At 38.9% G+C, this 27,964-nt stretch overlaps 2 protein-coding genes across 2 annotated transcripts; one reads left to right on the forward strand and one right to left on the reverse strand.

Annotated features, from left to right (window-relative positions):
* The first annotated feature begins 1,327 nt into the window (after positions 1–1,327).
* Positions 1,328–21,370, forward strand: LOC124291071 (protein adenylyltransferase SelO, mitochondrial-like). Its single transcript, XM_046727982.1, has 12 exons — positions 1,328–1,956; positions 3,476–3,614; positions 4,057–4,202; positions 5,855–5,978; positions 9,273–9,388; positions 11,129–11,232; positions 13,579–13,748; positions 14,510–14,541; positions 15,617–15,817; positions 17,127–17,247; positions 18,482–18,639; positions 19,386–21,370. The coding sequence occupies exons 1-12, from the start codon at positions 1,490–1,492 to the stop codon at positions 19,672–19,674; spliced, it is 2,067 nt and encodes a 688-aa protein (XP_046583938.1). The 5' UTR covers positions 1,328–1,489; the 3' UTR covers positions 19,675–21,370.
* Positions 21,371–22,078: 708 nt separating this feature from the next.
* On the reverse strand, positions 22,079–27,951 carry LOC124291081 (60S ribosomal protein L23). Its single transcript, XM_046727991.1, has 5 exons — positions 27,878–27,951; positions 26,701–26,784; positions 26,161–26,289; positions 24,054–24,167; positions 22,079–22,197 (listed from the first exon to the last, which is right to left on the reverse strand). The coding sequence occupies exons 1-5, from the start codon at positions 27,888–27,890 to the stop codon at positions 22,115–22,117; spliced, it is 423 nt and encodes a 140-aa protein (XP_046583947.1). The 5' UTR covers positions 27,891–27,951; the 3' UTR covers positions 22,079–22,114.
* Positions 27,952–27,964: the final 13 nt, after the last annotated feature.

The raw sequence follows: 27,964 nt of genomic DNA on the forward strand, positions 1-27,964 counted from the left end.
ATGTGTACATTTTGAAAAAGAAATAACGATTAATATTCGCTTAGAATTATATCAAAAATAAATATCTATATTTAAGTAGTTGGCGGCTGCTGTTCCTTTGGGATGTTGCTCCCAACACCATCGAATAAAGACCAGCCTGGTTCTCGGGGTCTGCTGCGCTACGGTTCGAAACTGAAGAAAGACTAGCAGTAGATGGTCAATACACTTTGGAAGAAATGTAGCTAGATGCCAGATTTATTGTATTTGTGCCACTCTTTACATAATTTTCTTTTCAAAACTTAGCTCGGCATAATTTATTAACTGTGTAAATGGTTTATATAAATTGTCGGGCAAAAGAAGCTTGCATTCCCCATTTCGATGAAAGATGAAATTGAACTAGGAGGTCGTTGGTGATGATATCACATAAATGAAAACAATTACATGTATTTCAAAACTGGTGAATATTCTGGAAGGAAGGTCTTTTCCTTGTACATTATTATGTGGATATTTCTCTTCATAATTATACGATATCATATGAACAAAAATGCCTCTTTCGTACAAAACCATCAGAATCATACTGTATGGCTTGACCAAAGGATGGCAAAGCGTGGTTTTTATGTTTTGGTACAATTCTTGCAGAAACAAAGTTAACAATGTAATAGTCTGCCATACGACTGCCATACGTTTGTGACACTGAAACGCGAATCTGGTGAATTTAATCAGATTGAAATTGAAATTTAGAGCTATTATAATTTCGTTATATACCTCTGATTTTCCAACACATCATGTTTATCTCCATTCTACCATACCCGCGTTATTAAGATTTAAAAAAAATACACATTGTGTTGGAAAATCAGAGGTATATGACGTGATTATATACCTCTCAGTGACTTAAATTAACCAATCACAATCCAGTATTTACTGAAGTCATGGTAGAATGAATGTTACACATCATAAGAACTACGTACATTTTGCAGTTATGGCTACGTTTCATCTTCTAACACTTTTGTAAAAGTTAAAAATATAATGTTCTCCGATAAAAGTGTCCATTTCTTATGTAAACAGAGTTCTAACATACAAAAACTAACAAAGGATAAAATAACCTCGGCATGCAGGGGGTACACGCAGAAAAACTGCGCTTTCAATAATGGTTGAACTTGTGTTATTCACCAAGCTCCATCACAGGGCGTGACTTCACTACCGATGCGAGGAGCTCTATAGTCTGTAGACAGTATAAGCTGGTTCCCGGCTCCCTTTGCGCGCGCTAACTTGCGTATATATTGCGATATGCGAGACGGGGTCCAGCTTATAGACAGTAGCCAAGTATCAATAATGCGCAACAGTACGCGACAACATGTACTTCCGTTTCCGGTGAAAACAACCTGTTTGGGAAAGTTTTCTAAAGAAATTGTGTAGCCATAATGGAAAATATTCAGGAATGAACTTGCATTATTAACAATATATTCAGTGCATATAAAACTAAAGGCAGGTTTCGGGAGGCGATCTGTCGATGTTAAGGCGACTAACTCCATCTATCATCGCTGAAGCAAGATGTTATGGTAATTCGTCATTGCAAAATTGCTCTCGTCCTGTTTATTTGAAACGCGAACTCTTCAGAATATTTGCTCCGATAGTAAGAAAGTTCAGCAAAATGGCAACCTTAGAAACACTCAAATTCGACAACCTAGTGCTACGTGAATTGCCGATTGATCCGAGCGAAGCAAAACGAGTTCGCCCCGTCGTAGGAGCGTGCTTCTCTAAGGTACAGCCAACCCCTGTTAGTAACCCAGAAGTCGTTGCCTATTCAAAATCAGCAATGGAGCTTCTGGATCTGCCCGAGGGTGAGCTGACGAGGCCTGACACAGCGGAATACTTCAGTGGAAACAAGCTACTACCGGGGTCGACAACAGCTGCCCATTGCTACTGTGGACATCAGTTTGGCGTTTTTGCCGGACAGCTTGGAGATGGGGCTGCAATGTGGGTAACCTCTTGTACAAATGTATTGTATGACTGAGATAATGACCATTCATTCATGCCATTCTATAACTTATAACCTATAACAATTATAAATGACTGTGGCAAATTATGTTCAATTATTTTCATAAATAACACTTTAAGACTCGTTTTTTTGTGACATGCAGAATTTCCGTGTCCGTGATCAGGCAATCACGCTAATGAGTGACCCCCTCTCAGGCAGTCACTTGTACGCATAATTAGGGACAACCTCGCGTACACGTTACCTCCTGTACTGATGACTAGCTAAGATGGTGTGATCCAACGGTAAACATACGTCTTGCCTTGACTGTTGGACCTCCAGAAAACTGTCAGCTATTTTATATTGATATAGACCATTACATAACCCTGATAGGTTTGGGATACAGTGGAAACATTACACAATTATTATAGAGGACTAAGTCCGAGGTCAACATTGCTTTTCGAGGGGGTCCATAAAAACAGGTATTGACCGAATTCACCAGTCCATAATTGTTTTTACTGAAAGAAAACTTCTAAAAACCAAAGCATGTCCATTTAGTCAAGAAAAGTAATTTTATTTTCACTACAAACCAATAACGTTATGTCAACAATACTGTGACATATAAACAATAGAATGACATCATAGCTTGATGCCCTTACGTAAACAAAATCTATTTTTAGTAACTCAAGTCAATATGACTTTTAGTCGGACCTGGGTTAGAGTCAATATGCTTTTCTGTCGACGGTCACGTGACCACCTCTAGACCAATCAGGTAGCCAGAAAAATATGCTTACATAATGAACCATTTTGTATAATACATCAAGGCTTATGAAGGTGGTGACTTCATGTTATGTTGTTGTGATTTGTTCATGCAATGGAAAAATCTGAAGGAGTGTTTTTGACAACATATTGAATGGAAATTTTATATACGAATTGGACAATGGGATCTCTAGTCAGGTGGAACAGGTGGATGAAACAGTTATTATTGCTGATATTTGCTTGAGGTCAGATATGAACTATCAAGAATGCCTCTATGAGAATAACCTTTGACATTTGTTGAAATATGGTACATGTAATGAACCTGTGATCATTGAGGTTGTAACACAAAAATTGGCATCAGGGGATATATTGTCACAGATAGGGTCTTACCATTCTGTAACCTGTGAAGATCCAGGGTAGACCTGATCTTCAGAGGCGACTAACAGGATCGGGTGGTCAGGCTCACTGACTTGGTTGACACATGTCATTGTATCCCAATTGTTTAGATCGATGCTCATGCTGTTGTTCACTGGATTGTCTGGTCCAGACTCGATTATTTACAGACCACTGCCATAAAGTTGAAATATTGCTGAGTGTGACATAAACTAAACTCACTCACTCACTCACTTACCACTCTGTAACCCTTTCATATAGTGTTTAAACCTCATCAGTGACAATATGTACCCTGATGCCAGTTCTAGCATTTCCAGCCCCAGTGCCTGTGATGCCAGCATTGCATATGGATGTGTGTTCTTGTATCAGGTATCTTGGTGAAGTAATCAACAAGAAGGATGAGAGATGGGAGATCCAGTTCAAGGGATCAGGACTCACGCCCTACTCCAGAACTGCTGATGGAAGAAAGGTGCTCAGGAGCACTATCCGAGAATTTCTTTGTAGTGAGGTACAGTATGACCATTGGAAACTGTTGGCTATGCAATCATATTTATTACATAGAGATCATGACATGCTGTATTTGGTACTGATAATTGTTTCTCAATAATTGGCTTGAAGAACAGGTATCCTATAGGGTTATTTAAAGCCTAAAATCTGTTACTTATATCCCCATTGCATTGTGATCTACATTGAAATGTATTATTGCTGAAAATGGAAAAACAATGCATGATATTTTGAACAATGTGCATGTTTTTAACTCATGTTATTAATTACATGTGTAAGTGATGAAATCATTTCAGGCAGTAATGGTTGAAGAAAAACGTTTTTTCGATGATACAAATATTTTAAATATTAAGGTGAACCACAGAGCCTTCTCATGGCTCTGATATTATTTTATAACAGATAACAATTGTTAACTTTGGTTATATGAAGTGTGCTGTGATCCCCAGGCGATGCATCACCTTGGTATCCCCACTACAAGGGCAGGCACCTGTGTGACGTCAGACACGACGGTCATCAGGGACATCTTCTACAACGGCAATCCCAAAGAGGAGAAATGCACCATTGTCCTTAGAATAGCTCCAACTTTCTTGAGGTCAGTGCCGTGTGTGTTGTAATTTGTGTTTGTTCTGGACATGATGACGAGGTGATGGTGGGGCAGTCTAGTGGTTAACTTATCACACCAGGTCCCATGTTCAAACACCAAACCAAACATGGGTACACTCACTACAGTCAAGTCTTGTTAGGCCGACTCCCGTTTATCCGACAATCGGCTTTGTCTGACACTTTTGTTGGTAACAAATTGAACAACCATAATTTTGTCTTGTTAATCCGACAGTCCCGCCTTCCGACTCCGACAGCCCCAATTACAACCGACTGTCGTAATCACTTAGTCCCATTAATCCGACATTTTGTGATCAGTTACCCGTTAATACACTGCCACCTGTCACTGAAGATGTTGTTATACACGCGAGGAGCAATGAGGATTATGAACACAAATTCTGCCATCTGATGAACATCGTATAACTGCCGCAAATCTGGAAGTCAAGTCTATTTATGGCTTGCCGAGGGAGCAGCCGCTCTGTCTATTTATTGTTTAGACCCATGTTTAATTGCAAGCATTGATGAAGTTTTCGTAAATGTTTAATGAAAATAGGATATAGTACGTATATGTATAGCACGCACCTGAATAGGCACTACATGGCACAAAATGGTCTCTCTCTTTTATAGTAATATATCCTACAGGGTTTCTTTGATGGGCATTTTAGAAGTTGAGTTGATGAAGAATGATGACAATTTTTATGGATATACAACTTCTTTTATTCTGTGAAGGGCGACGTTTTTGACATAGATTCTAATGTTGTTGTCAAGCAAGTGATGACAACGACATTAGAATCTATTTCGAAACATCGCCCATCACAGAATAAAAGAAGTTGTATATCCATAAAAAGGTGAGGTATTCTGATGTTGTGTCAAGCATTGATATTCCATGATGTATTAGAATGCTGCCTTTGAGCCAAACTCCTAAGGCATAGAATCTGTGTTAAATCCACAATCTTTGGTGATGACTTCATCACATTGAAAAAAGTAATCACTCAAAGCACTTCTTTGCAAACCTGTGTGGCAATTTCATGTACTGTTCTTACATTGTTAATATTGCAAAATAATTTCAGGTTTGGATCATTTGAAATCGTTAAACCCACTGAAATGGTGCTCCAGAGTTCACTGGACACTAACACACCTTACACAACAGACACTCCTAAACCCACTAAGTAACACCCAAACCTTCAAAGCCTGAGGCATAAATCTTATCAAACCTGGCCCCGATTTCTTGAAACAAACTTAAGTGTGAGTTTTGACTTAAGTTAAACTTAGAGTTTTTACTCAAATTTGAGAAAATGCATTTCCCAGAATGAACTGAAATCAATATTAAACTCAAACATAGTAGACAATTTGAGTTTGGTGGATAGATTACTTAAGTTGTTTGGGCTTTTTTATCTTAAAAATGCAGCTGAGTTAAAAATTCAGCTGTTTCAAATTGTCAAACTCAGTTTGAAATTTGAGTAAAAACTTAAGTTTGTTTCGAGAAATCGGGGCCTGGCGTTTTAGTTCACTTATAATCCCACATGACCAACTAGTACTAACATATAAAATTAATACAAAAACAAAGCATAAAGACAAACAAGACAAATACCAACCAAACCATCCCATCCATAGTTCACCCACATCCATTGCATATAATTTCAGGTTTGGATCATTTGAAATCTTCAAACCCACTGACCCCGAGTCTGGTCGGAAAGGTCCCAGTGTCGGCAAGACAGAGCTGCTGCATCAGATGTTGAACTACACCATCAAGACATTCTACACAGAGGTACTTGGGTCATTTGTAACAGACATGATATCAATGCAAATTGTGCATTCTGACTGGACATGCAAACTTTGTCAATTATCATTTGTGGTGGTAGTTATCCCACCGGTATGTAATGCAAGGGGATATAGTCAATGCATCATCTGTCCGTCTTGTCCGTCCACAATCATTCTGTTTACGGACATAACTAAAAAAACATCAATATTTTTCAACAAAATTGGTATATACAGTCAGACCTTGTACATGTATATCTGAACTTCAAATATCCGAATACCTCGGTTTCCGAACATTCTTCACAAAACAAGAAATTTTCTAGTTACAGTTTACCTCGTATATCCGAATGTTCGGTTTCCATATCCGAACGGTCAATTTTGGTAACGAAACAGCAAAATATGTACAAATTTGCCTCGTATATCCGAACACCAAGGCTGTCGTCGGTAAGGTATCAAAACACGAAGTATATCCCAGGGCTCCAGATAATTTTTCAACATCAGGAGTAAGTACTCCTTAATTGTTCAATATAGGAGTACTGGAAAACCTTAAGTGTACATTTAGAGTACTGAATGGAAATTAATGGACTATCAGTAATCTTGTGTTTCATTTCATATATGCACCACAATATTGCTACTCTTGTGTAAACAGGTCAATAAACAATAAAACAATACCTTTTCAGATAAATACGCCTGTAAATGATTCTAAGACCGTACACCATTGCAGTGGTGCGTATCTGCTACGTTTTATAAATTATTTCCTACCGTATCGTGCATATTTTTTGTCCGTACATATGCCGATACGGCCCTTATCTGAAGCCCTGATATCCTGTCTACCGCTGTCAAAACATTAGACTAGAGAAGAAACAATTAAAGTTTGACATTGAGTTAACACTGATTCGAATCGTTGATTGAGTAAGCATAAATAAACTGGACTGTTCTATAAACTGGGACCTAATCACACATTGGTGTCACAACCTGTAAGTGGAACTAAGCAATCAAAGGAAACGATCACTGTAGCATTGTGTGCTAATTATCCCCCCGCAACGCGTTTTGCGGGGGGTATTAAAATGGACTCCGTCCGTCCGTCCGTGCACATTTGTCTTTTCCGGAGCAGAACTCTAAAACCGTTCACTATTTCTTCACCAAACTTGGCACATAGATAGATCTGGTGGTGTACTGGTGCCTTTTGGTAGTTTTGGAATTCTGAATTAAACATTTTTGGCGTTTCCATGGCAACAAGTTCGACTTAGAATGAAATTAGTGGTAGTGCTCTTTTCCGGAGCAGAACTCTAAAACCGTTCACTATTTTTTCACCAAACTTGGCACATAGATAGATCCGGTGGTGTACTGGTGCCTTTTGGTAGTTTTGGAATTCTGAATAAAATATTTTTGGCATTTCCGTGGCAACATGTTTGACAGCCTGAAATTGGTGGTAGTGCTCTTTTCCGGAGCTGAACTCTAAAACCGTTCACTATTTCTTCACCAAACTTGGCACATAGAGAGATCTGGTGGTGTACTGGTGCCTTTTGATAGTTTTGGAATTCTGAATAAAATATTTTTGGCTCCGTGGCAACAAATTTGACTTAGCCTGAAATTGGTGGTAGTGCTCTTTTCCGGAGCTGATCTCTAAAACCGTTCACTATTTCTTCACCAAACTTGACACACAGATTGGTCTGGTGGTGTACTGGTTCCTTTTTGGTAGTTTTGGAATTCTGAATATAATATTTTTGTCATTTCCATGGCAACAAGTTTGACTTAGATTGAAGTTAGTGGTTGTGCTCCTTTCTGGAGCAGAACTTTTAAAACCTTTCAATACTCTCCTTCCACTTTTCTATATACACACCAAAACATTTGACATAATCATAACTCTTAGACATATTCATGAAGAGTATTTTGCCATTGCGGGGGATATTGATGACTTTGTCTTCTTGTTCAACTGGAACTGTAAAAATCAAACCTTTTGTAATTGGCAAATCCCATAGGCCTAGATGTTTTGATAGCAATTTCAATCCTGAGATATATGCTAGATATAGAAACAACACAAAGGCATGGATGACAGCAGAGCTGTTTTGTGATTGGCTGCTGTCTTTTGATCGACAGATGAGGTCACGTGGAAGGCGGGTCATTTTGCTTGTTGACAATGCGGCTAGTCACGACTAAAAATCTGAAACTGACCAGCGTGACTGTCCATTTCCTGCCACCTGACACAACCGCACACATTCAGCCAATGGATGCAGGGATCATACAGACTTTTAAAGCACATTACAGAAAACTGATTCAGATATCTGAATGATTCGTTTGTCCGAACAATTCAATAAAACCAAAGTGTTCGGATAAATGAGGTCTGACTGTAATATATATGAAACAGAACCTAAAGAGGTGCCTTTTGCTATTTACAGATTTTTGGGCATTTTCATTTTTCTGGATTTCCATGGAAACAATTTTGGGGACATGGGTTACCAAGGGTATATTTGATTATGAGGGTGCAGACTAGAATGGCGTAATGACTTCAATACAGTGTGAGAAGTCTACATTATCGCCTGATAAAGTACTGTCGGCAACTTTGATCTTTTAGCAAAGCATCTTAGAATTGAATTTATTGTGTGTGTTTATCTTGTAATTATCATAACCCTGCTACAAAGTAACGGGATATATAGCGTTTATTCTGTCCTTCTGTCCATCTGTCCATCCAGCCCAAAACTTTGTCCAGAGCTTATTTCTTTAAGTTTACATGCTAGGTTCACCAAACTTCACACACATGTTAATCATTTCCCATAGATGTGCCTTTTGCTATTTCAAAAATATCACAATTGTATCTTTTGCCGTTTCCATGGAAACACGACTTAAGCAAATGTGTTTGGTTATCTTGTCCAGAGCATATCAACGAAACTATACATTCTAGGTTCACCAAACTGAAAACACAAGTTAATCATGACCAACAGATGTGCCTTTTGCTATTCTAAAGTTTATCAGAATTTTATTTTTGTTGTTTCTATGGAAACATGATTTAGTGCAAAATGTGTTTGATGGTTATCTTGTCTGAAGCATATCACCAAAAAATACATGCTTGGTTCACCACTTAACACACAAGTTAATCATGACCCACAGATATGCCTTTTGCTATTTTAAAGTTTATCCGAATAATATTTTTTGCTGTTTCCATGGAAACATGACTTGGTGCAAAATGTGTTTGATGGTTATCTCTGAAGCTGTACATGCTAGGTTCAATAATTGATGTAATCAGTAAATGGCAATACTATTACTGTTTCTATCTAATCTAACATAATTATATCTAACTCTTCAGATCTGGGATGCTCACAGTGCAGACAAACAGACCGTGTACCTCGATTTCTTTAAGGAGGTTGTGAGGAGTACAGCCAGACTAGTGGCCGAATGGCAGTGTGTGGGATGGTGTCATGGGTGAGTTTCTCCACAGTACACCTAGACTAGTGGCAGTGTGTGGGGTGGTGTCATGGGTATGTTACTTCCCTGTACACTTCTGTACACCTGGACTAGTGGCAGTGTGTGGGGTGGTGTCATGGGTGAGTTTCTCCACTGTACACTTCTGTACACCTGGACTAGTGGCAGTGTGTGGGGTGGTGTCATGGGTGAGTTTCTCCTCTGTACACTTCTGTACACCTAGTGTAGTGGCAGTGTGTGGGATGATGACATGGGTGAATTTCTCCCCTGTACACTTCTGTACACCTAGACTAGGGACAGTATATGGGGTGGTGTCATGGGTGAGTTTCTCCACTGTACACTTCTGTACACCTAGACTAGTGACAGTGTGTGGGATGATGTCATGGGTGAGTTTCTCCACTGTACACTTCCGTACACCTAGACTAGTGGCAGTGTGTGGGATGGTGTCATGGGTGAGTTTCTCCTCTGTACACTTCTGTACACCTAGTGTAGTGGCAGTGTGTGGGGTAATGTCATGGGTGAGTTTCTCCACTGTACACTTCTGTACACCTGGACTAGTGGCAGTGTGGGGTGGTGTCATGGATGAGTTTCTCCACTGTACACTTCCGTACACCTAGACTAGTGGCAGTGTGTGGGATGGTGTCATGGGTGAGTTTCTCCTCTGTACACTTCTGTACACCTAGTGTAGTGGCAGTGTGTGGGGTGATGTCATGGGTGAGTTTCTCCACTGTACACTTCTGTACACCTGGACTAGTGGCAGTGTGTGGGGTGGCGTCATGGGTGAGTTTCTCCACTGTACACTTCTGTACACCTAGACTAGTGGCAGTGTGTGGTGTGGTGTCATGGGTGAGTTTCTCCATTGTACACCTAGACTAGTGGCAGTGTGTGGTGTGGTGTCATGGGTGAGTTTCTCCACTGTACACTTCTGTACACCTGGACTAGTGGCAGTGTGTGGTGTGCTGCATGGGTATGTTACTTCCCTGTACACTTCTGTACACCTGGACTAGTGGCAGCCTTTGTCACTGTGTAAATGATAAAATCATCTTTGGAACTGTCAGCTGTATGACTTGAATGAGTGAGTGAGTTTAGTTTTACGCCGCACTCAGCAATATTCCATCTATATGGCAGCAGTCTGTAAATAAGCGAGTCTGAACCAGACCATCCAGTGATCAACAGCATGAGCATCGATCTATGCAATTGGGATCCAATGACATGTGTCAACCAAGTCAGCGAGCCTGACCACCCGCTGATCCCGTTAGTCGCCTCTTACGACAAGCATGGGTTACTGAAGGCTCATTCTAACCTGGACCTTCACGGGTCTAAGACCTGATGTGACTAGACCGCCTCCGTGGTGTAGTGGTTAGAGCGTCCGCCCGAAGAGCGGAAGGTCATGGGTTCAATCCCCGACCGCGTCATACCAAAAGACGTTAAAATATGGTACTTGTTGGTCCCTGCCTGGCGCTCGGTATTAATGGGTACAACAAGGACTGGTCGGCTCGGAGTCAGTATAATGTGTCTGAGTGGGGTGTTCATGCTTCACTGGGGGCATGGTATCTCAGTGAGCTAGCACTATAAAACCAGCTTAAGTCTGGGCTAGTACAAGCAGCCGCACATACACATACACACGCATGCATGTCGTCATATGAGCGAAATATCCTCAAGTACGACGTATGACCTCACCTCACCTCACCTGATGTGACTAGGAGTGGATATGTGAGCTGAATTATCTTTGTGTTCCAGTGTGTTGAATACAGACAACATGAGCATCGTGGGACTCACCATAGATTATGGACCATATGGCTTCATGGACAGCTTTGATCCAAACTTCGTCTGTAATGGCTCAGGTAAGATCTGGTATTGATACACATGTGAGAACCAACCTGTGTTTTTGATGCAGGCTTCAACCTCTTCCCTAGTAGATTTCAGTTGTAAACGATGCTTGGAATCAAACTTGCATGAACTGTATGTATCATTTCAAGATGCCTACCAGCATACCAAGTATGAAAAGTAAGGTAATATGTGATCTCACTATAAATAATGAGAAGTATATATATCGCTGATCTGATCATAGCACATCATAATCATTAATTTCTGCCCTGTATAAATACATGTGTTAGTGGTCATTATTTATGACTATCTGTTAATCAAATAAATCATGTATTCATACAGTGTATTGTATTAAATTCACCTCAACAATTAAGTTTCTGAATCACCCAGTAAGACACATACCAGGTCAAAAACTGGCAAACTTGGAGTCTTTGAGCAGCATTTAGAAGTTATACACATTAAGGCGAGAATTTAGGGATGACTTCATAAATTTATTTATGACTATCTGTTACATAAAATGAATCATGTATTTATATGGTGTATTGTATTACATTCACCTCAACAATCATGTGTGTTTGTCTGAATCACCCAGTAAGAGACATACCAGGTCAAAACTGGCAATGTTGGAGTCTTTGAGCAGCATTTAGAAACGATACACATTAAGGCGAAAATTTATGGTTGTCAACTTCTTTATTTTGAGGAACATGACTTTTCGGAGTATATCCATACTCTTCCATTGGGATGTAATCAATAGATGATGTTTTGGAGATTTAACACGTGCTTTCCTATACAATGCATTTTTTGCGCACGGGCCTGCCAGGCCATTTAGTGTATGATCGAAGAGATTTGACATAAAGATATGGCAATCTGAACATTAGGGTTGATTAGATTTGTGTGAATTTTGAAGTTGGAAATTTGCCAGAAGATGTTGGGGGGATAAAAAAACTAGGAAACAAATTGTTATATAAGTACATGTGAATCAACAACAGTGATGAGATAACAAGGGAAGCCAGTAGTTACTTAGTACCAAATAGTTAACGGTCACATGCAACCAAATAAACAAACATAATCAAAACACAATTATCACTTATTCATGACATTTAATTTACATTGCTGATTATGAAAAAACAAATAAACAAAATTATAAGCGTACAATCGCAAATCAAAAGTGCAATATTTGGTACTTGGGTTTACTTCCCTCGAAACGAAGCACCAGAGAGACCGAACCCAGTCAGAGCGGGTGGGTGTGCACTCAAGTGTAACGATGACTTTCATTTGCTGGTTCATTTGCTGATGCCCTCAAGGCTCATTGTGTGTGTGTGTATATACAGATGTTGGGTTTTGAAAATACATGCTCATTTTGTCTGCATTTGCTTTTGATCAAATCAACAAATACTGAGATGGTGAACTACTGCGTGGCCGGAAACTGTCGTTCGTTCAAGTACAAAGCAGGACTTGAAACTGACAATCTGTGTTTGCACCGGGTTCCGTCCGATCCATGTAGTCATCCGAGAAAAATGGATGCTGTTTGTTTGCAACCCACAGACATAATAACATGTCATGTGTACAAGTATCACACCTGCCTGTCTGTGTAATTACATAATGTGACAGAGACAGAACTCAGGTGCACGAGCCATAAATCAATGTATTTTGTTTATGGTGTATAGCCTGATACGTTTCAAGTTCAAATTGCATGTGGTCAATGATTGAAGTTGTGTATTGCATATTGTCATTAGCAGACAGGCAGACACATAGATGTCAATAAAACAGACATTGAGTTTTGTCTGTGACAGAGACTGCTTATCACAATCAACATATTTTTCTATGTTTTCATAGACACATATTTAAACATTTCAGTTTTCAAGCTGAGCAATTTTAAACAAAGAAATTAGTATTTCTAATGCTACACTTTCTTGAAAACTTGGTTTGCAAATCTGCCAATCCCCCAAAAGCAAGGTGTGAAAACATATAAGAAAAAAGTATGGGACCAGTGTATTTTTATTACTGAGGACCAAAGATGCTTGTAATCTCAAGAAACATCTTTTGTTCTCCAACTTCGACCACAGCGATAATCCTTGCACGCATCACTTGCTGTGTTTTTTCAAGTCACCTTCCACATTGTGACCCATGAACATCTGGGTTAGAATTGATCTTCAGTAACCCATCCTTGTCATAAGAGGCGACTAACGGTATCGGGTGGTCAGGCTTGCTGACTTGGTTGACCCATGTCATTGTATCCCAATTGCGTAGGTTGATGCTTATGCTGTTGATCACTGGATTGTCTGGTCCATATGGCTGGAATATTGCTGAATACGGCATAAAACTAAACTCACTCATCGTACACATGGTGGTTGTCTGTGCAGATGATGGTGGGAGATACACATACGAGAAACAACCTGAAATCTGCAAGTGGAATTGTGGGAAGCTTGCAGAGGCTATACAGGATGCCATTCCTCTCTCCGTTACCCAGCCTGCATTGGAGTTGTTTGATGAAGTGTATGCTGACCACTACAAGATGAAGATGAGGAAGAAGGTGAGAAAAGAGGTGGATTGGGATGGTGCAGTCTCAGTACAGATAACAGGGTCAGATCATAGCTCCTGTAAGTCTCGCCAGGCGCTACTTCCGGTACTTAGCTGGTTCTCGGCTCCCTTTTGCATCAAGTTGTCAAGTTCATGCCCAGAAATAGAACCTCTTCAGTTATTTTGTCTATCCACCAGTACGCAAGCTAAGATTTGACATTTTGTCTGTACGCATGTAAGATCACATTTGTTGAGTATTTACAAAAATGCAAGTGTACTTGTACGCAATAGACTTAATAGGAATTAAGTTTTCACATAAGTATTTGCGTAATTTACGCAGATATGCAGCTTATCTGTACCTCTGATTGGCTAATGTAGGGATGGTTAGATCGTAAATTCATTATGCCTGCAAGGATTATCAGTTCCTTACTGTCAACTGACAACCATGAGACCATTCAAAAAGGTATAAAACATTGTTTGTCACTAGAACTAAGGTCTCGCGAAGTGCCGTGACCTATTTGTTGTTGTCTATTGTCAGTTTGAAAGGTACTGTTTGTTGTTTAATGCCGCACCCAGCAATATTCCAGCTACTTGGCAGCAGTCTGTAAATAATCAGTGGTTGTCAACTTTTGTTTCTCAGATGAAGAGTGTCACCATTTCTCGTATCTGTAAAAATATGTAGGATCAAGTGTACGGTCACTTTTATAAGTTTCTGAATGTTAAACACTTTTATCCATGCTGGTTATTAATACTGAACTATGATTTTTCCTTTAGCTAGGCCTAAGGAAGGAATTAACAGAAGATGGGTAAGTTTAATAGTAATAATAATCATTCTCAATAGTGTATCTCTGAACGGAAATTAATTTGGAATAATTTAAATACAGGAAATGATGATACAGAAAATTACAAATTCAAATGAAAGACCTGCTACACAGGCAGCCATTACCCTAAGACGATCATAACTCCCATACTTCAACACAGACAACAGTCGTGGCGCTATGATCACTTTATGGAATGAGCCCCTGCTCCTGACTTTACCCTCCCGTGAAGATCCGGGTTAGAATGAACCTTCAGTAACCCATGCTTGTCTCCCGTAAAGGTCCGGGTTAGAATGAACCTTCAGTAACCCATGCTTGTCTCCAGTGAAGGTCCGGGTTAGGATGAACCTTCAGTAACCCATGCTTGTCATAAGAGGCGACTAACAGGATCAGGTAGTCAGGCTTGCTGGCTTGGTTGGCACATGTCATCGGTTCCCCATTGCGCAGATCGATGTTCATGCTGTTGATCACTGGCAGGCGTAGCAAGCCAATTTTTTCGTGTAAGCCCGATAGGTTGCAAAGCTGTATATTTAGATAGGAATGAGGGCTTGTGCAACCGTTCTAGCAAAAATTATGTGTAAGCCCGGGCTTTTTCCTACAATGGTAGCTATGCCCCTGACTGGATTGTCTGGTCCAGACTCGATTATTTACAGACCACTGCCACATAGTTGGAATATTGCTGAGTGCAGTAAAACTAAACTCACTCACTCCCTCACCTGAATTTACCTCTATTTTGATGGCACTAGACCCAAATTACATTAAACCCAAACTCACTCATATGTTTCACCAGTCTTCAGCATGTTCCTTGCAGCCGTGCAGAGTTGTGTCCCTTAGGCATACAGGAACCTGTAGTTGTGTTTTTAAATGCTGCGGGAGTGGTGGGGTAGCTTCATTGTTAAAGCATTTGCTCGTGACGCCAAAGACTCCATTTCTATTCCCCACATGGGTACAGTGTTTAATGGTTACCCCGCTGTGATATTGCTGGAATATTTCTAAACTCAAATGCTGCATAGTCCAGATGTCAAAGTGACATTATAATAAAAGATGCTTACTTTACCAACAGCGATCTTGTGAAGTCCCTGATAGACACCATGCAATCCACCAACAGCGACTTCACCAACAGCTTCCGCTGTCTGAGTCGGCTGTCTCTGCCTGGCAGTACCACAGCAGAACAAGATCTGCAAGATGTCACCGACTACCTCCTGACCCAGTGCAGTTCTGTGGAGGAGCTCAGGAAGGCTAATGAGACACAGATGGACTCAAGGTCAGATTTGATGTAAACCCATACGATCCGGGTTAGAATTGATCTTTGGTAACCCATGCTTGTCATAAGAGGCCGCTAATGGGATCAGGTGGTCAGGCTCACTGACTTGGTTGACACATGTCATTGTATCCCAATTGCGTAGATCGATGCTCAAGCTGTTGATCACTGGATTGTCTGATCCAGACTCGATTATTTACAGACCGCAGCCATATAGCTGTAATATTGCTGAGTGTGGCGTAAAACTAAACTCACTCAGATTTGGTGTTAAAAGAACTAAAAACTTCCCAAGGGTGTATTGTATTTAACTTTCATTCATATGGAAATAAATTTCAGACATTATTATGTCGATGTTGGAGGGACATATTAAAGTGCCTTGGTTTAACCAAGGTTTGAAACAACTGCAAAATGATGACTAAGTATAGAATACCGGTATGCAGAGATGAAGCATTTACATCAAGACAACCATAACTTTGACAAATCAATGTTCAGCATACCAGTGTTTTGGAATATGATTTACAAACTTCAGCTTTTGTGTTACCTTGTGTCTTGACATCACCCATCAAGTTTGATGCTTTTTGTGAGGCAATATTGGAAAATGTGAATATATTTTTTTGACTATGACACCAGTAGGTATGTATTAGTGTTGGGAATTGGTTAAAATCTCATAATTAATGATTGGTTCATTACAACCGATCAGTCATCAAAAATAATTGGTTAGTGTCATTTATCAAATTTTCCTGGTTATGTTTGTTAATGCACGAACAATAAAAAAAATCATGTTGTTCTTTTGATTTTTTAGCAAATTGCACAAAATGCATTTGCAAATTTTACATCTTTAAAGGATGACTAGTATGTTAGGAACATAAATTCCTGGAGTTGTTAAGATATATTCAGTCATGGCTTGGAACGAGCTTGTAGTGCTATGAAATGTAACAGACAAAACCAACCTAGTGAAAATTACTGTTAAAGCAAACAAGTGGTCCAACATTGTTTGTGTTCGGTTATGAGAAAACATGATCGATTGATTGGTCGTTTAGTCATTGCGACCAATCTTTGATTATTTCAGTTAATGGACCACCACTAGTATGTATAATGTCATTCAAAGTGGGTGACAACCTAAATGAACTGTGCCAAAGCTCTGACATGATATGATATTCTTAAAGGATGCTTCACAAATGAAATGAGAAATGGGATGATAATTGTGAAGCATATAATGTTTTTCCATGAGGCCAGTTAAGAATTTTCCCTTGTCTTTTCTCTGTGTGGGACCAGTCCTTTATGCCTCAGTGATTGTTCCTGATACTTCCAGACAGCTGCAGATGCTTCTCATGTTGGGCCAGTCTAACCCTGGCCTGCTGCCAATGCTTGGTCGTGGCTTCCTGTCTTTCACCAGGGAGCTGGAGAGGATGCAGAAACAGGAAAAGATGAAGGTGAGTCCTCTAGTTATGATGGTGAGTCAGTCTAACCCTGGCCTGCTTCCCATGATGAATTTGAGTCTTCTAGTTGTGATGGTGAGTCAATCTAATCCAGGCCTGCTTCCTATGATGAAGGTGAGTTCCCTAGTTGTAATGGTGAGTTGGTCTAACCCTGGCCTGATTCCCATGATGAAGGTGAGTTCTCTAGTTGTAATGGTGAGTCGGTCTAACCCTGGCCTCCTTCCCATGATGAAGGTGAGTTCTCTAGTTGTAATGGTGAGTTGGTCTAACCCTGGCCTGCTTCCCATGATGAAGGTGAGTTCTCTAGTTGTAATGGTGAGTCGGTCTAACCCTGGCCTCCTTCCCATGATGAAGGTGAGTCCTCTAGTTGTAATGGTGAGTCGGTCTAACCCTGGCCTCCTTCCCATGATGAAGTGAATGTTTCTTGTACTGATGGTGAGTCAGTCTAATGGAGACCAGCTGCCCCCGTGATGAAGGTGAAACCTCTAGTTGTAATGGTGAGTCAGTGTAACCTAGGCCTGCTGCCCATGATGAAGGTTAGTCCTTCCTGAATTGATGGTGAGTCCTCTAGTTGTGATGGTGAGTCGGTATAAGCCAGGCCTGCTTCCTATGATGAAGATGAGTCCTCTAGATGTAATGGTGAGTCCGTTTAACCCAAGCCCACTGCCCATGATGAAGTTGAATCTTTCTAGTTTTGATGGTGAGTTCTCTAGTCGTGATGGTGAGTCAGTCTTATGCAAGCCTGTTGCCCATGATGAAGGTGAATCCTTCTTGTTTTGATGGTGAGTCCTCTAGTCACTATGGTGAGTCAGTCTTACCCAAGCCTCTTGCCCATGTTAGCTTTGGACTGTATTTGATTGAGAGAGTGGATTTGGATAAAACACTCTCTAACCATTTCTGTTTCTTCATACAAATCCTGCTGCGCAAGAAAAATTGCAGAGAAGATGACTTAATCAAATGAAATAATACATATAATTCAATTTCTCATTTTTGGAGTCTTCAGGCTAACGCTGTATGAGAAAGTATAGCCTCTTGGTAACATGGCACATCTGAGTGACAGATAATAAAACCGTTCAGTAACATAACAGTCATCATGTGTATGACAGAAGATTTATAAAGGTGATCCCCTTAATTGAGATTAGACTGAGCAATCACCCATTTGTCCCAAGTCTTGCCCCTCTGTGTTAACAGCAGATGTTTTGGAATTCAAAGTTTGAACTGTTGACAGGATCTGACCCAAGATATAAAGACAGGAAGAGACAGAGAAGCCTGGACTCAATGGTTGACAAAGTACATGGGGCGTCTTACGAAGGAGGTGGCAGGGGAGCGGGATGTGGAGGCCGTCAACCAGAGAAGGGTTGAACTTATGAACAGCAACAACCCCAGGTGAGACAGGAGAATGTCATCTTAAAGCCATCGCAACGAACTCACTGGTTGATTTCTGGGTGATAAATAATCATAAATGGTTTTCAGTCGGGATATTCTGTATATCATAAAATGTCAGGTAATACTCAGTCTTAATTACCCAGTATTTGGCAGAACATATAATGTAAAAGGCAAAATGTACCGAAACAATATAAATATGAAAATCAGTGAAAGCATCAGGTGTTCACGAGGAGAGGAAGCTTTTCCTGCACTAATTGTTGCACATGCCATTCACATAATTTGCATAAAAAAGGTAAATATTTACACCTATGGTCTGTTTTGGTACAGTATACAGTCTTGGCCTGAACCGGGCAGTAGGGTAGCCTAATGGTTAAAGTGTTCACTCATCATGCTGAAGACCCGAGTTCGATTCCCCTCATGGGTACAATGACTGAAGACTATTTATGGTGTCCCCCGCAGTAATATTGCTGGAATATTACCAAGAGCAGCGTAAAACCATACTCACTCACTCACTCTTAGCCTGAACCAACTGTTTTATGTGTACCACAAAATGTCTTCTGCAATGTCACAAACAGTTTATGATGTCATTTTAAATCATTTTCAACAATGCACTGATGAAAGAAACATTTGAGTGGAATATTTAGGGCACAATATGTTTCCCATCAAATAACATTATAAATATGTCACATAGTAAATAATATACATCCAATGATTGATAGTTTTATTTCCAATCTTTTATTATCCAGAATCATCCTGCGCAACTACATAGCCCAGAATGCAATAGCGGCAGCCGAGAAGGGCGACTACTCTGAAGTGAAACGGGTGTTGAAACTCTTAGAGAACCCATTCAACTCTGATATTGATGCAGCTGACCTTGTCTCAAGGTCACAAGAAGACAAGAAGTCTGCCACAACAGGTGATGGTGGAGCATCTTCATCAAGTGAAAAAGAGGCTGGTCAAACATTCTCAGAACAAATGTATGACAACAGGCCTCCCACGTGGTCCATGGATCTAAGAGTCACCTGATCTTCATAAACATCTTGCAGATCCTTCTCTGACTGCTCTTGCAACTTTCAAGAACATCATTTAGTGCTTCTGGAATCGTTGACATTGTAACTTTTAATGATTCAGTATTCAAATATTGGACCAAATGATTTTTATGCAACTGTATTTTTTCAATTTACCTTAATATTGTGAAAAAATGCATTATTGTAATATTTGGTTTTATATGCTTGTACCGAGTCATGAATATCGTTCCAGTAAGAACACTATCTGATATTCTTTGGAAAATTTGGCAATCGAGCTGTCAGTAGGTACTGCAAGATGTGTTCCAAGGACTAATGATGTTCACCACCTCTCATTACATGGAAGGTTGTGGGTTATCTTAACAGTCCTACGGGTAACAAGGGGGAATCTGTCAACATTTCGATACATTTTTTTTTCTGACTATTGTAGGTTCTACTACTATTAGTTTGAAAGAAACTGAAAATGAGACATTTTGTATCATTGATGATGTTGATGTGTTATTCAAGATTCCCCCTTGTTTAAACTTTCAGGATGTTCAGATTAGTTGCACAAAGGATATCTACCCCTGGTCAGTGAACTTGGTATTGAACCATTGTAGAACTTCTTTAAAATCAGTTTTAGAAAACTAACCTTTTTCTTGGTTTTATGGATTCACAGTGTTTACATACTCTCATAAAATAATGTCATTTTTAAAGATTGATAACTTCTCACTCACTAGCTCAATTTCAACTCCGCTAACTCAATGATTTTATGTAAATCATAGTTTTCAGATTATTAATTTCTATCCCTCTGTAACATGCCTGACAGAAAAGAATGTTAAGCTGTATTCATACAATTATTTGGAAGCAGTTTTATCATATCCTGTTTCATAGCTTAGGCACAATCTATTGAAGTGACGGAAAAAAGAAGCTGGTCTCGTGAAAACAGACATACCAGCAGCTTGTCAATTTGCAAACATATGTCAATATGTTAGTCTTGGATAAAAAAAATTCCAAATTTTATGTTCAATCTGTTAAATGTTTTTCATGACCATTCCATAAATTCTGTATAGGCAACCCTCCCTCCTTGTTCTTTGATCTGACCAGTGGCAGGTAGTTTGTGATGATGAAGACGCTGGGGACAACTCTACCATGAGAAACCAGTGTTTGATGACAGCCAATCTCAAGATCCTCAACACTATTGTTAGGGAATGTTTAGTGGAGTATGTATACTGTATGTAGTAATAGGTTATATATACAGAGGCTTTTAAAATATTTTACACTTTTGTATAGAATATACTCGTGAGATGCATATGTTTTGAAAAAATAATAATTTTTGGTTTGGTTAGATGTTTTAACAATTTAAATAATCTTCTAGATTTCTGGCTGTGCATGTTCAATGGTTGGCATTTTTCCCATTTAACCAGAATAATGGTGGTATGTAGTTATCTGAAAGTAACTGTGCATGGAGTTTTAAGATGCCTGGTTGCTGAATTGTAAATCATTCTTAATCAGAACCGAGGACAGTGTGTTGTATTTGCTTGAGATTAACATTGTACATTAATTGTATATACAGAATATTGTGAATGTGTTGTCTCGAAAAGTATGTTTTCTCCTTCAAAAACCTGGAGTGATTTGTATATTTATGGCGAAAGTACAAGGTATGACCCTTATGGAGCTATAGCAGTGTCAAGAGTCTCAAAGAATAAAAGATGTAGCATTTTGTATTTCATTGTTGACTTAAGGACACTTGGTGTCAGGCCCAAAACAGCCTGTCTTCTCAAGCTCTACCAAACAAGGAGAGAACATCCAGTACTCACTGAAGAAAATTGGTCTCATTTCTGTTAGTGAAAACAGTGATCACAAAGCCTTGTCACAGACTTGTCTCGTCTGGAGGTTGCCAAACAACAGTAACACCCACAAAGTGACATTGTCATAATCTCTCTTCAGGGAAACTGGTTTCAGTGCTTTAAACAACCGGAATATAGTCATTACACAAAGGACACCCTCAAGAAACCCTACGTTCAGCTTGCCCTCTGGTAACTGTTGACCCTGAGAGTTCATGTAATGTTATCTGGTTGATGAGTGGTGAGCCTGATCCACATTATATACTACTTAAATTAGAACTTATATTTTTTCACATTACTACGGTTAATGAGTCCAGGCTGAGTACCAGGCTGAATAAAGAGTACTTGCAATGTAACTTATCTGAGTGGCATTTTAGAAAGTTCTATATGGACAAACTTTATGGACAACTCACACTCATAAAATACGTTGTTTGTCAATACTGTACTTTCAACTTGACTTGAATATTACACCTAATCACTCTCATGACATCCCTCAAACAGGTGTGTATTCTGTTCTCAGATGCAAATGGTTGATGCTTTGGTAGTGCTTTGGGTAGGCAACAATTTCAAGAAACACAAAACATGGCATAACACAGACCCCTTTATTTGCCCCCTTAGTTACACTTAGGAAATGGAGCTCGCGTTTGATGCAATACGGGGCCAAAGGTCTGCACATTCTTTTGCAACTGGTCCAGTGATGGCCGAACCTATTAAAGAAAGAAACAATTTAAACAACAATTCCACTAAATAGAAGCCAAAATACAAGGGGTAACATGACACAATCATTATCAAGCACTACACCAACCCAGTCTCAACCTGTATCTTGAACTCTCATTCAAGGGGAACATGATGTACTACACCATAAACTCATTAAAGTGAAAGCTCCCAGCTAACTTGAGCATACAACCAAAGCTGATCAATGTGTTACAGAGATTCAAAAATGTTCATTTCGTAAAAGACATTGATTATCATTGAGATTATTTTTCAAACATTTTACAAATTTTGTGATGAAATAGAATCATTTCCAGCTAAAAGCTGATTACAATTGTAAAAATGTCCTGCCATTTGTCTCAATCAAAATTGCTTACAGTGATCCACATCTAGGAACAAGAGTCACAATACAAGATCTCATTCTTTCAAAGGAACTCATGAATAGGGCTGTGCAATATTACCCGTAAACCGGTATAGACCGGTACAGTATCTCGCGATATGATAATCGCGATTTGGTTCAGATTCTGCAATATATTGGGCCATCCAGAGTTAGCTCCCTTGAATTATCTGCCCTTGATTTCAATAGCAAAAATGTGCTCAAGAGTACCAAATATTAATTTATTTCTGTTGGATTCATGTAACATTTTACAAGTGGAAGTATCATTATAATATTCTACCAAATGCTTTACGTTTTGTGGGTTTGAATGGTTTCATTTGGAGGAATTAAGTGGCCTCAAATGGACCAATTTTTTATTTGGACTTCATAGTAGAGCCTCTGGCTCTGAGTGACCATTTCACAATTCACAGTATTTTGTTTGTTTTGGTTGTTTCATAATTGGACATATGATATCAATTTATCACAAAGGTTTAATTAAGTCTTAGAAATTTTATAAGACTATAATATGCCATTCTTGTCAATGATGTTAGTTATTGGAGGTCACATGCGATTTTAAGTTCACGTAGTTCACCTAAGTCATGTTTAGGTTTCATTTTGCAATAGTTCATGTAAACACATGTTATATTGGAGTTGAATCTGAGAATCTGAATGAATCACTGACATACAGAAACAATAACTGCATACTGCATTCTGTTGAAGCAAACCACACTGACCATGAAAATCATGTTATACTATTACCTTTATCATTATGTTCGCAAAACTTTGTTGCAATACTTCAATCAAACATTCCACGTTAAGGCTCTATATCATTTTATTTATTTGTAAGGGATTGGCAAACAACCATACACAATGGGGACAGGGAGCCTGAAAGTATGGTGTAACAGCAACTGAGAAGATGATGTCGCACACAGAGAGCTTTTATGAAATTATAATGTACACACTTGGCCAGAAACCTTCCGGTCAATATATCACAATATGTATTGCAATATCTCTTAAATTATTGCAATATATCGCAATATGAAAATCAGGACAATATCCAGCCCTACTGATGAAGACAAAGGGATTCAATTAAGCTTTAATGTTAATGTTGACTGATGTAAAAGAAGTCCCTAAGTGTGTGAATGATAATGCTTGGAGCCAGTAACATACAGCCACATATAAATAATCTATCTGGACCAGGCAAACCAGTTACTGAAATGTGAAGAACATCCTTAGAGAATAACAGTATCTAATAACCCCATCCCCAGACTAGTTTAGGAAGCTCATAGTAACCTCAGCTATCCCCAAAGGGACTTCACAGTGTTATATAATCAAACTTTGTTTGGTTCCACACTTACGAAATTCACAAAACACATGTTAAGTACACAAGGGGACTTTGATATTACTATATTGATAAGACAGAAATGTGTCAATAGATATTTCTGTAAGTGTCTTAAAAAGGATCAATTTCGTTACCTTTCATTTCACCCTTTGGGTTGACAATAACTCCTGCATTGTCTTCAAAGTATATAAAGACACCATCCTTCCTTCGGAATGGTTTTCGTTGCCGGATGACCACTGCTGGCATAACTGAAAAAAACCCATCAAAATTACTTCTTCAGAAAACAAAATAAACAGGAGCAAAGCTTTTGAACCAGATCATGCAGACTCAAAATGGTTAAACACAATGAAGAAAATGTCAACATGATCTAGCTGATACATGGACAAAAAGTACAATCAAAACAAAAGCACTTTAACTCTTTCAACACAAGTCAACCAGAGGCTTTTACTGTCATGTCACCAAGTTCCAAGAGACTCTGAGGTCACAGATGGAGCCTATGTTTATCAAGGAAAATATCAGCTTGTAAAACATTATTGCTACTACATATCATTCACCATTTGAAAGGTCTAATCCTACTGTTTATAAATATGAAATTTATTTTGATCATATTATTCAAATAATCCAACTACAACTTCAATAAGTTAATTCTTAAAGAAAATGCAAGCTTAAACATTTATAATGTCCAGATAAACCACAAAGGAAGCAAAAAATGCAGCGATTTTTTTCCTTTTGTGACATGTCATAATATCCCCGTACCTTTTTCTTCTATATTTTCATTTTTACGCAATCAGAAAATTATTTTTAAAAAGATTTCTCAAATAATATGTATGGTCGTCAATTTCCCGATATCAGTGGCTTTCTGCTCCGTTACGAGATACAACAGCGGGAAATGCCTCGGTTTTCGAAGCTGCATATGAATAACATGAGGCGATTCGTTTAATGGCAGGTATCATTCGAAAGCTCTGAACATCAACAATATCACTGTACCCTTGCCATAAGTATTTTCACAGTTGTAAGAAGTGATTTTATTGGATAAAGATTGGTTTCTAATGACGCTTTTTCGCTACGGTCTGCTATAAAGATCGTGATTGGTCAAAATCGTACACATGACCTAAGGCAGCTAATCATATTACAGCAATGGATACCGTCCTCGTAAATGAAAAATAATGATTCAGACAAAAGTTTTGGGCAAAATCACACTATTCTGAACGTGTTACGCAATAAATCATCACCTATACTTATATTATGGAACTTAGTGGACGTATCGTGCTAGGTTATGACCTGTGACAAAAATGCTTCATGCATATATTTTAGCATTAAACATCGTGTCCGAGCGTTAAAGTTAGAGGCGACGAAAGCCGAGATGTCACTTGAATTACATTACATGATCACTCAAAAAGATGGAAATATTAAGTTATAATGTACGTTTTACAACTTTTATGAGTACTGCTGTTGATTTTATGCTTCGGTTTATTCAGTTTGTTTAATTATTTCCTCGAAACATTGTTACCCTGCTCTTTGACAACTTTGCTGTGGACCCGTTGCCGAAGCATGTGTCCGAGAATGTTTTTTTCAATAACATTGCAAAAATAGTATATAATTCTAATCCTGTCGATAATATATGGTCATTTGAAATTTAATAAGTTTTTTCAGACATTGTGAAAAGTGATAGATTTGATAAAAGAATCATAAGTAAGTTAGGTTCCTAAAATTATGTATCACTTTGATGTGACTACGGCCTGGAGACTGGGGACGTCTTGGCTGGTTTTCTGGCCTACGGTGTTGAATGGCTTAACAACAATGATCTGTGTTGTCTTGTGTTATTTTTCATTATTGCTTGGATGTGTCTCCACATACATAGTATACTTAGAGTTTAATTCCACAAGATAATGTAAAACATTCAGCACTTAAGAGGGTCAGAGAAGTGAATACTACATAATGCTAAATCAGCAATTTCAAGCCACAGTACAGGGGTCTGTACATAACTCTGGTCCAGGCAAGCCAGTGAACAAAAGCATGAGCAATAAATCACCATCTCACACATCAGCGTAATGTCACATTATGAATTTTGAAGTTTACACTGAACATCATAAGACTGAAGACATGTGATATTACCAGAACACCACAATAGCACTGTATCACTGAATGTTATACAAGTGAAAGACATACAAAAGATGCAAAATGTATCTTATTTTCTTGCATCAATTTGTCATTTAATACTTCAAGACAAACAAAACACACCTTTCTTCCTCAACTCCGGTTTTCCCTTTTTGACAGTTGCAACAAACATGTCTCCAGAGCCAGCAGCTGGCAACCTGTTCAAACGTCCCTTGATGCCATGGACAGCAATAACATACAAGTTCTTGGCGCCTGTCAAAACATTCAGATGGATCAAAACAATATTTAGTTTAGCCTTTCTAAATAGTATTGGGAGAAATCCAAACTAAATACTTTTCAAACTCAAGGAATAACACATTTGTTTAAAATTTGTCTTTTCCATGTCTCATTGTATCAGGTCCTTAGTTAATTTGTATTGCATGGCTGACTGAGTTTGGTTTTAGCAATATTCCAGCAACATCACGGCGGCACAATCCAATATGATGCACTCGCCCAAAGCATATTTGTTCATAATTTCAAACACAAATATACTAGGCAAGCAAGTTACTTAGCTGATAGCTAAGTGTAATACATCTATCATTCCACTCGAACATGAGAAGTGGAGTCCTACACAAATAAATTAAGTTTGACATTTTCAAAGTGAAGCACAAAATCAATTTTCACCTGTGTTGTCAGCACAGTTGATGACTGCCCCAACGGGCAGACCGAGGGAGATTCGGAACTTCCCCCCGGAGGAACCTCCTCTACCTGAAACATATTATTACGTTATTACACACTGTCAAATACCATCAATATACATGACATTATCAACAAATGGCAGAGTAGCATTGGGATGCAACAACAATACTAATATTGGGTTGGATATGGACCACCTTCTTCACCTTCAGTTAGATGTGGGACAGATCAAAGATTTTGATCATAGTGGAAATTTGTAGAACCAGGTGTAGTACTGAAAGACCAATGATCATACACTATGGGGGCACAACCCAGCACTAAGTGCATGTACCTTTGATCAAAAGAGTGGGATCTATTTGCTAATTAGGTTCAATACCAATTCAGTGTACTATTTACAAAAGTAATTATTGTTTCAAGAACAAATTCATATGATCTATTTCTATGTACACAGCCATATCGATCCAAGAACAAATTCATATGATCTATTTCATGTACACAGCCATATCGATCAACAAGCATTCAAACATTTGATGTAAATTATCAAATCTTCAAAATGCAAATTTCAAGGTATGAATATGAGTCATTCGATGGGCTTCAGCTGTGTGGCATGGTATCTCAGTGGGCTAGCACTATAAAACCAGCTTAAGTCTGGGTTAGTACAAGCAGCCGCACATACACACGCATGCTCGTCGTCATATGAGCGAAATATTCTCAAGCACGACGTTAACCTCACCTCACATCTAAATCGTACTTAGTGGGTTCTATAATAACAGAATGAACAAGTTAGTACAACGGACTCTTGCCTTAGCATGCTGCCTACACGAGTTGGCCAATTGAAAGCAAATGTGTATTATCGGCCTTAATCTTCCTTTACCAAGGTGACTCTCTTGAAAAGCATTTGTGTGCTACACATAGGAACAAATGCATGCTGTCTATCAGTGAAGGTGAATTTTGTTTTCATCCTTGACCGGTACAGGTCTTCATGCCGCAAGTCGGGTAATATTAACAGGTATATTAGGTGATCGCTCCCTAACTACTGTTAGATACAAGTCTAATTCATTAACATGATGTTTGTTTTATTCGAAAACATAAGTTGAAGGGATGGATATTCCCGATTTATGGCGATTTACGATGGATTTTGAAGCGAGTGTTTTCATTTCCTCACCTCTCTTCGACATGTTGGTGTAAGAGGAAGCAAGTACTGCGCATGTAACGGAAGTAAACACTTACCCTCTTTTATCCATTCTTGTAA

Source organism: Haliotis rubra, unplaced genomic scaffold (assembly GCF_003918875.1).
Source record: "Haliotis rubra isolate DU_JTF1 unplaced genomic scaffold, ASM391887v1 Scf113, whole genome shotgun sequence".
NCBI lineage: Eukaryota > Metazoa > Mollusca > Gastropoda > Lepetellida > Haliotidae > Haliotis > Haliotis rubra.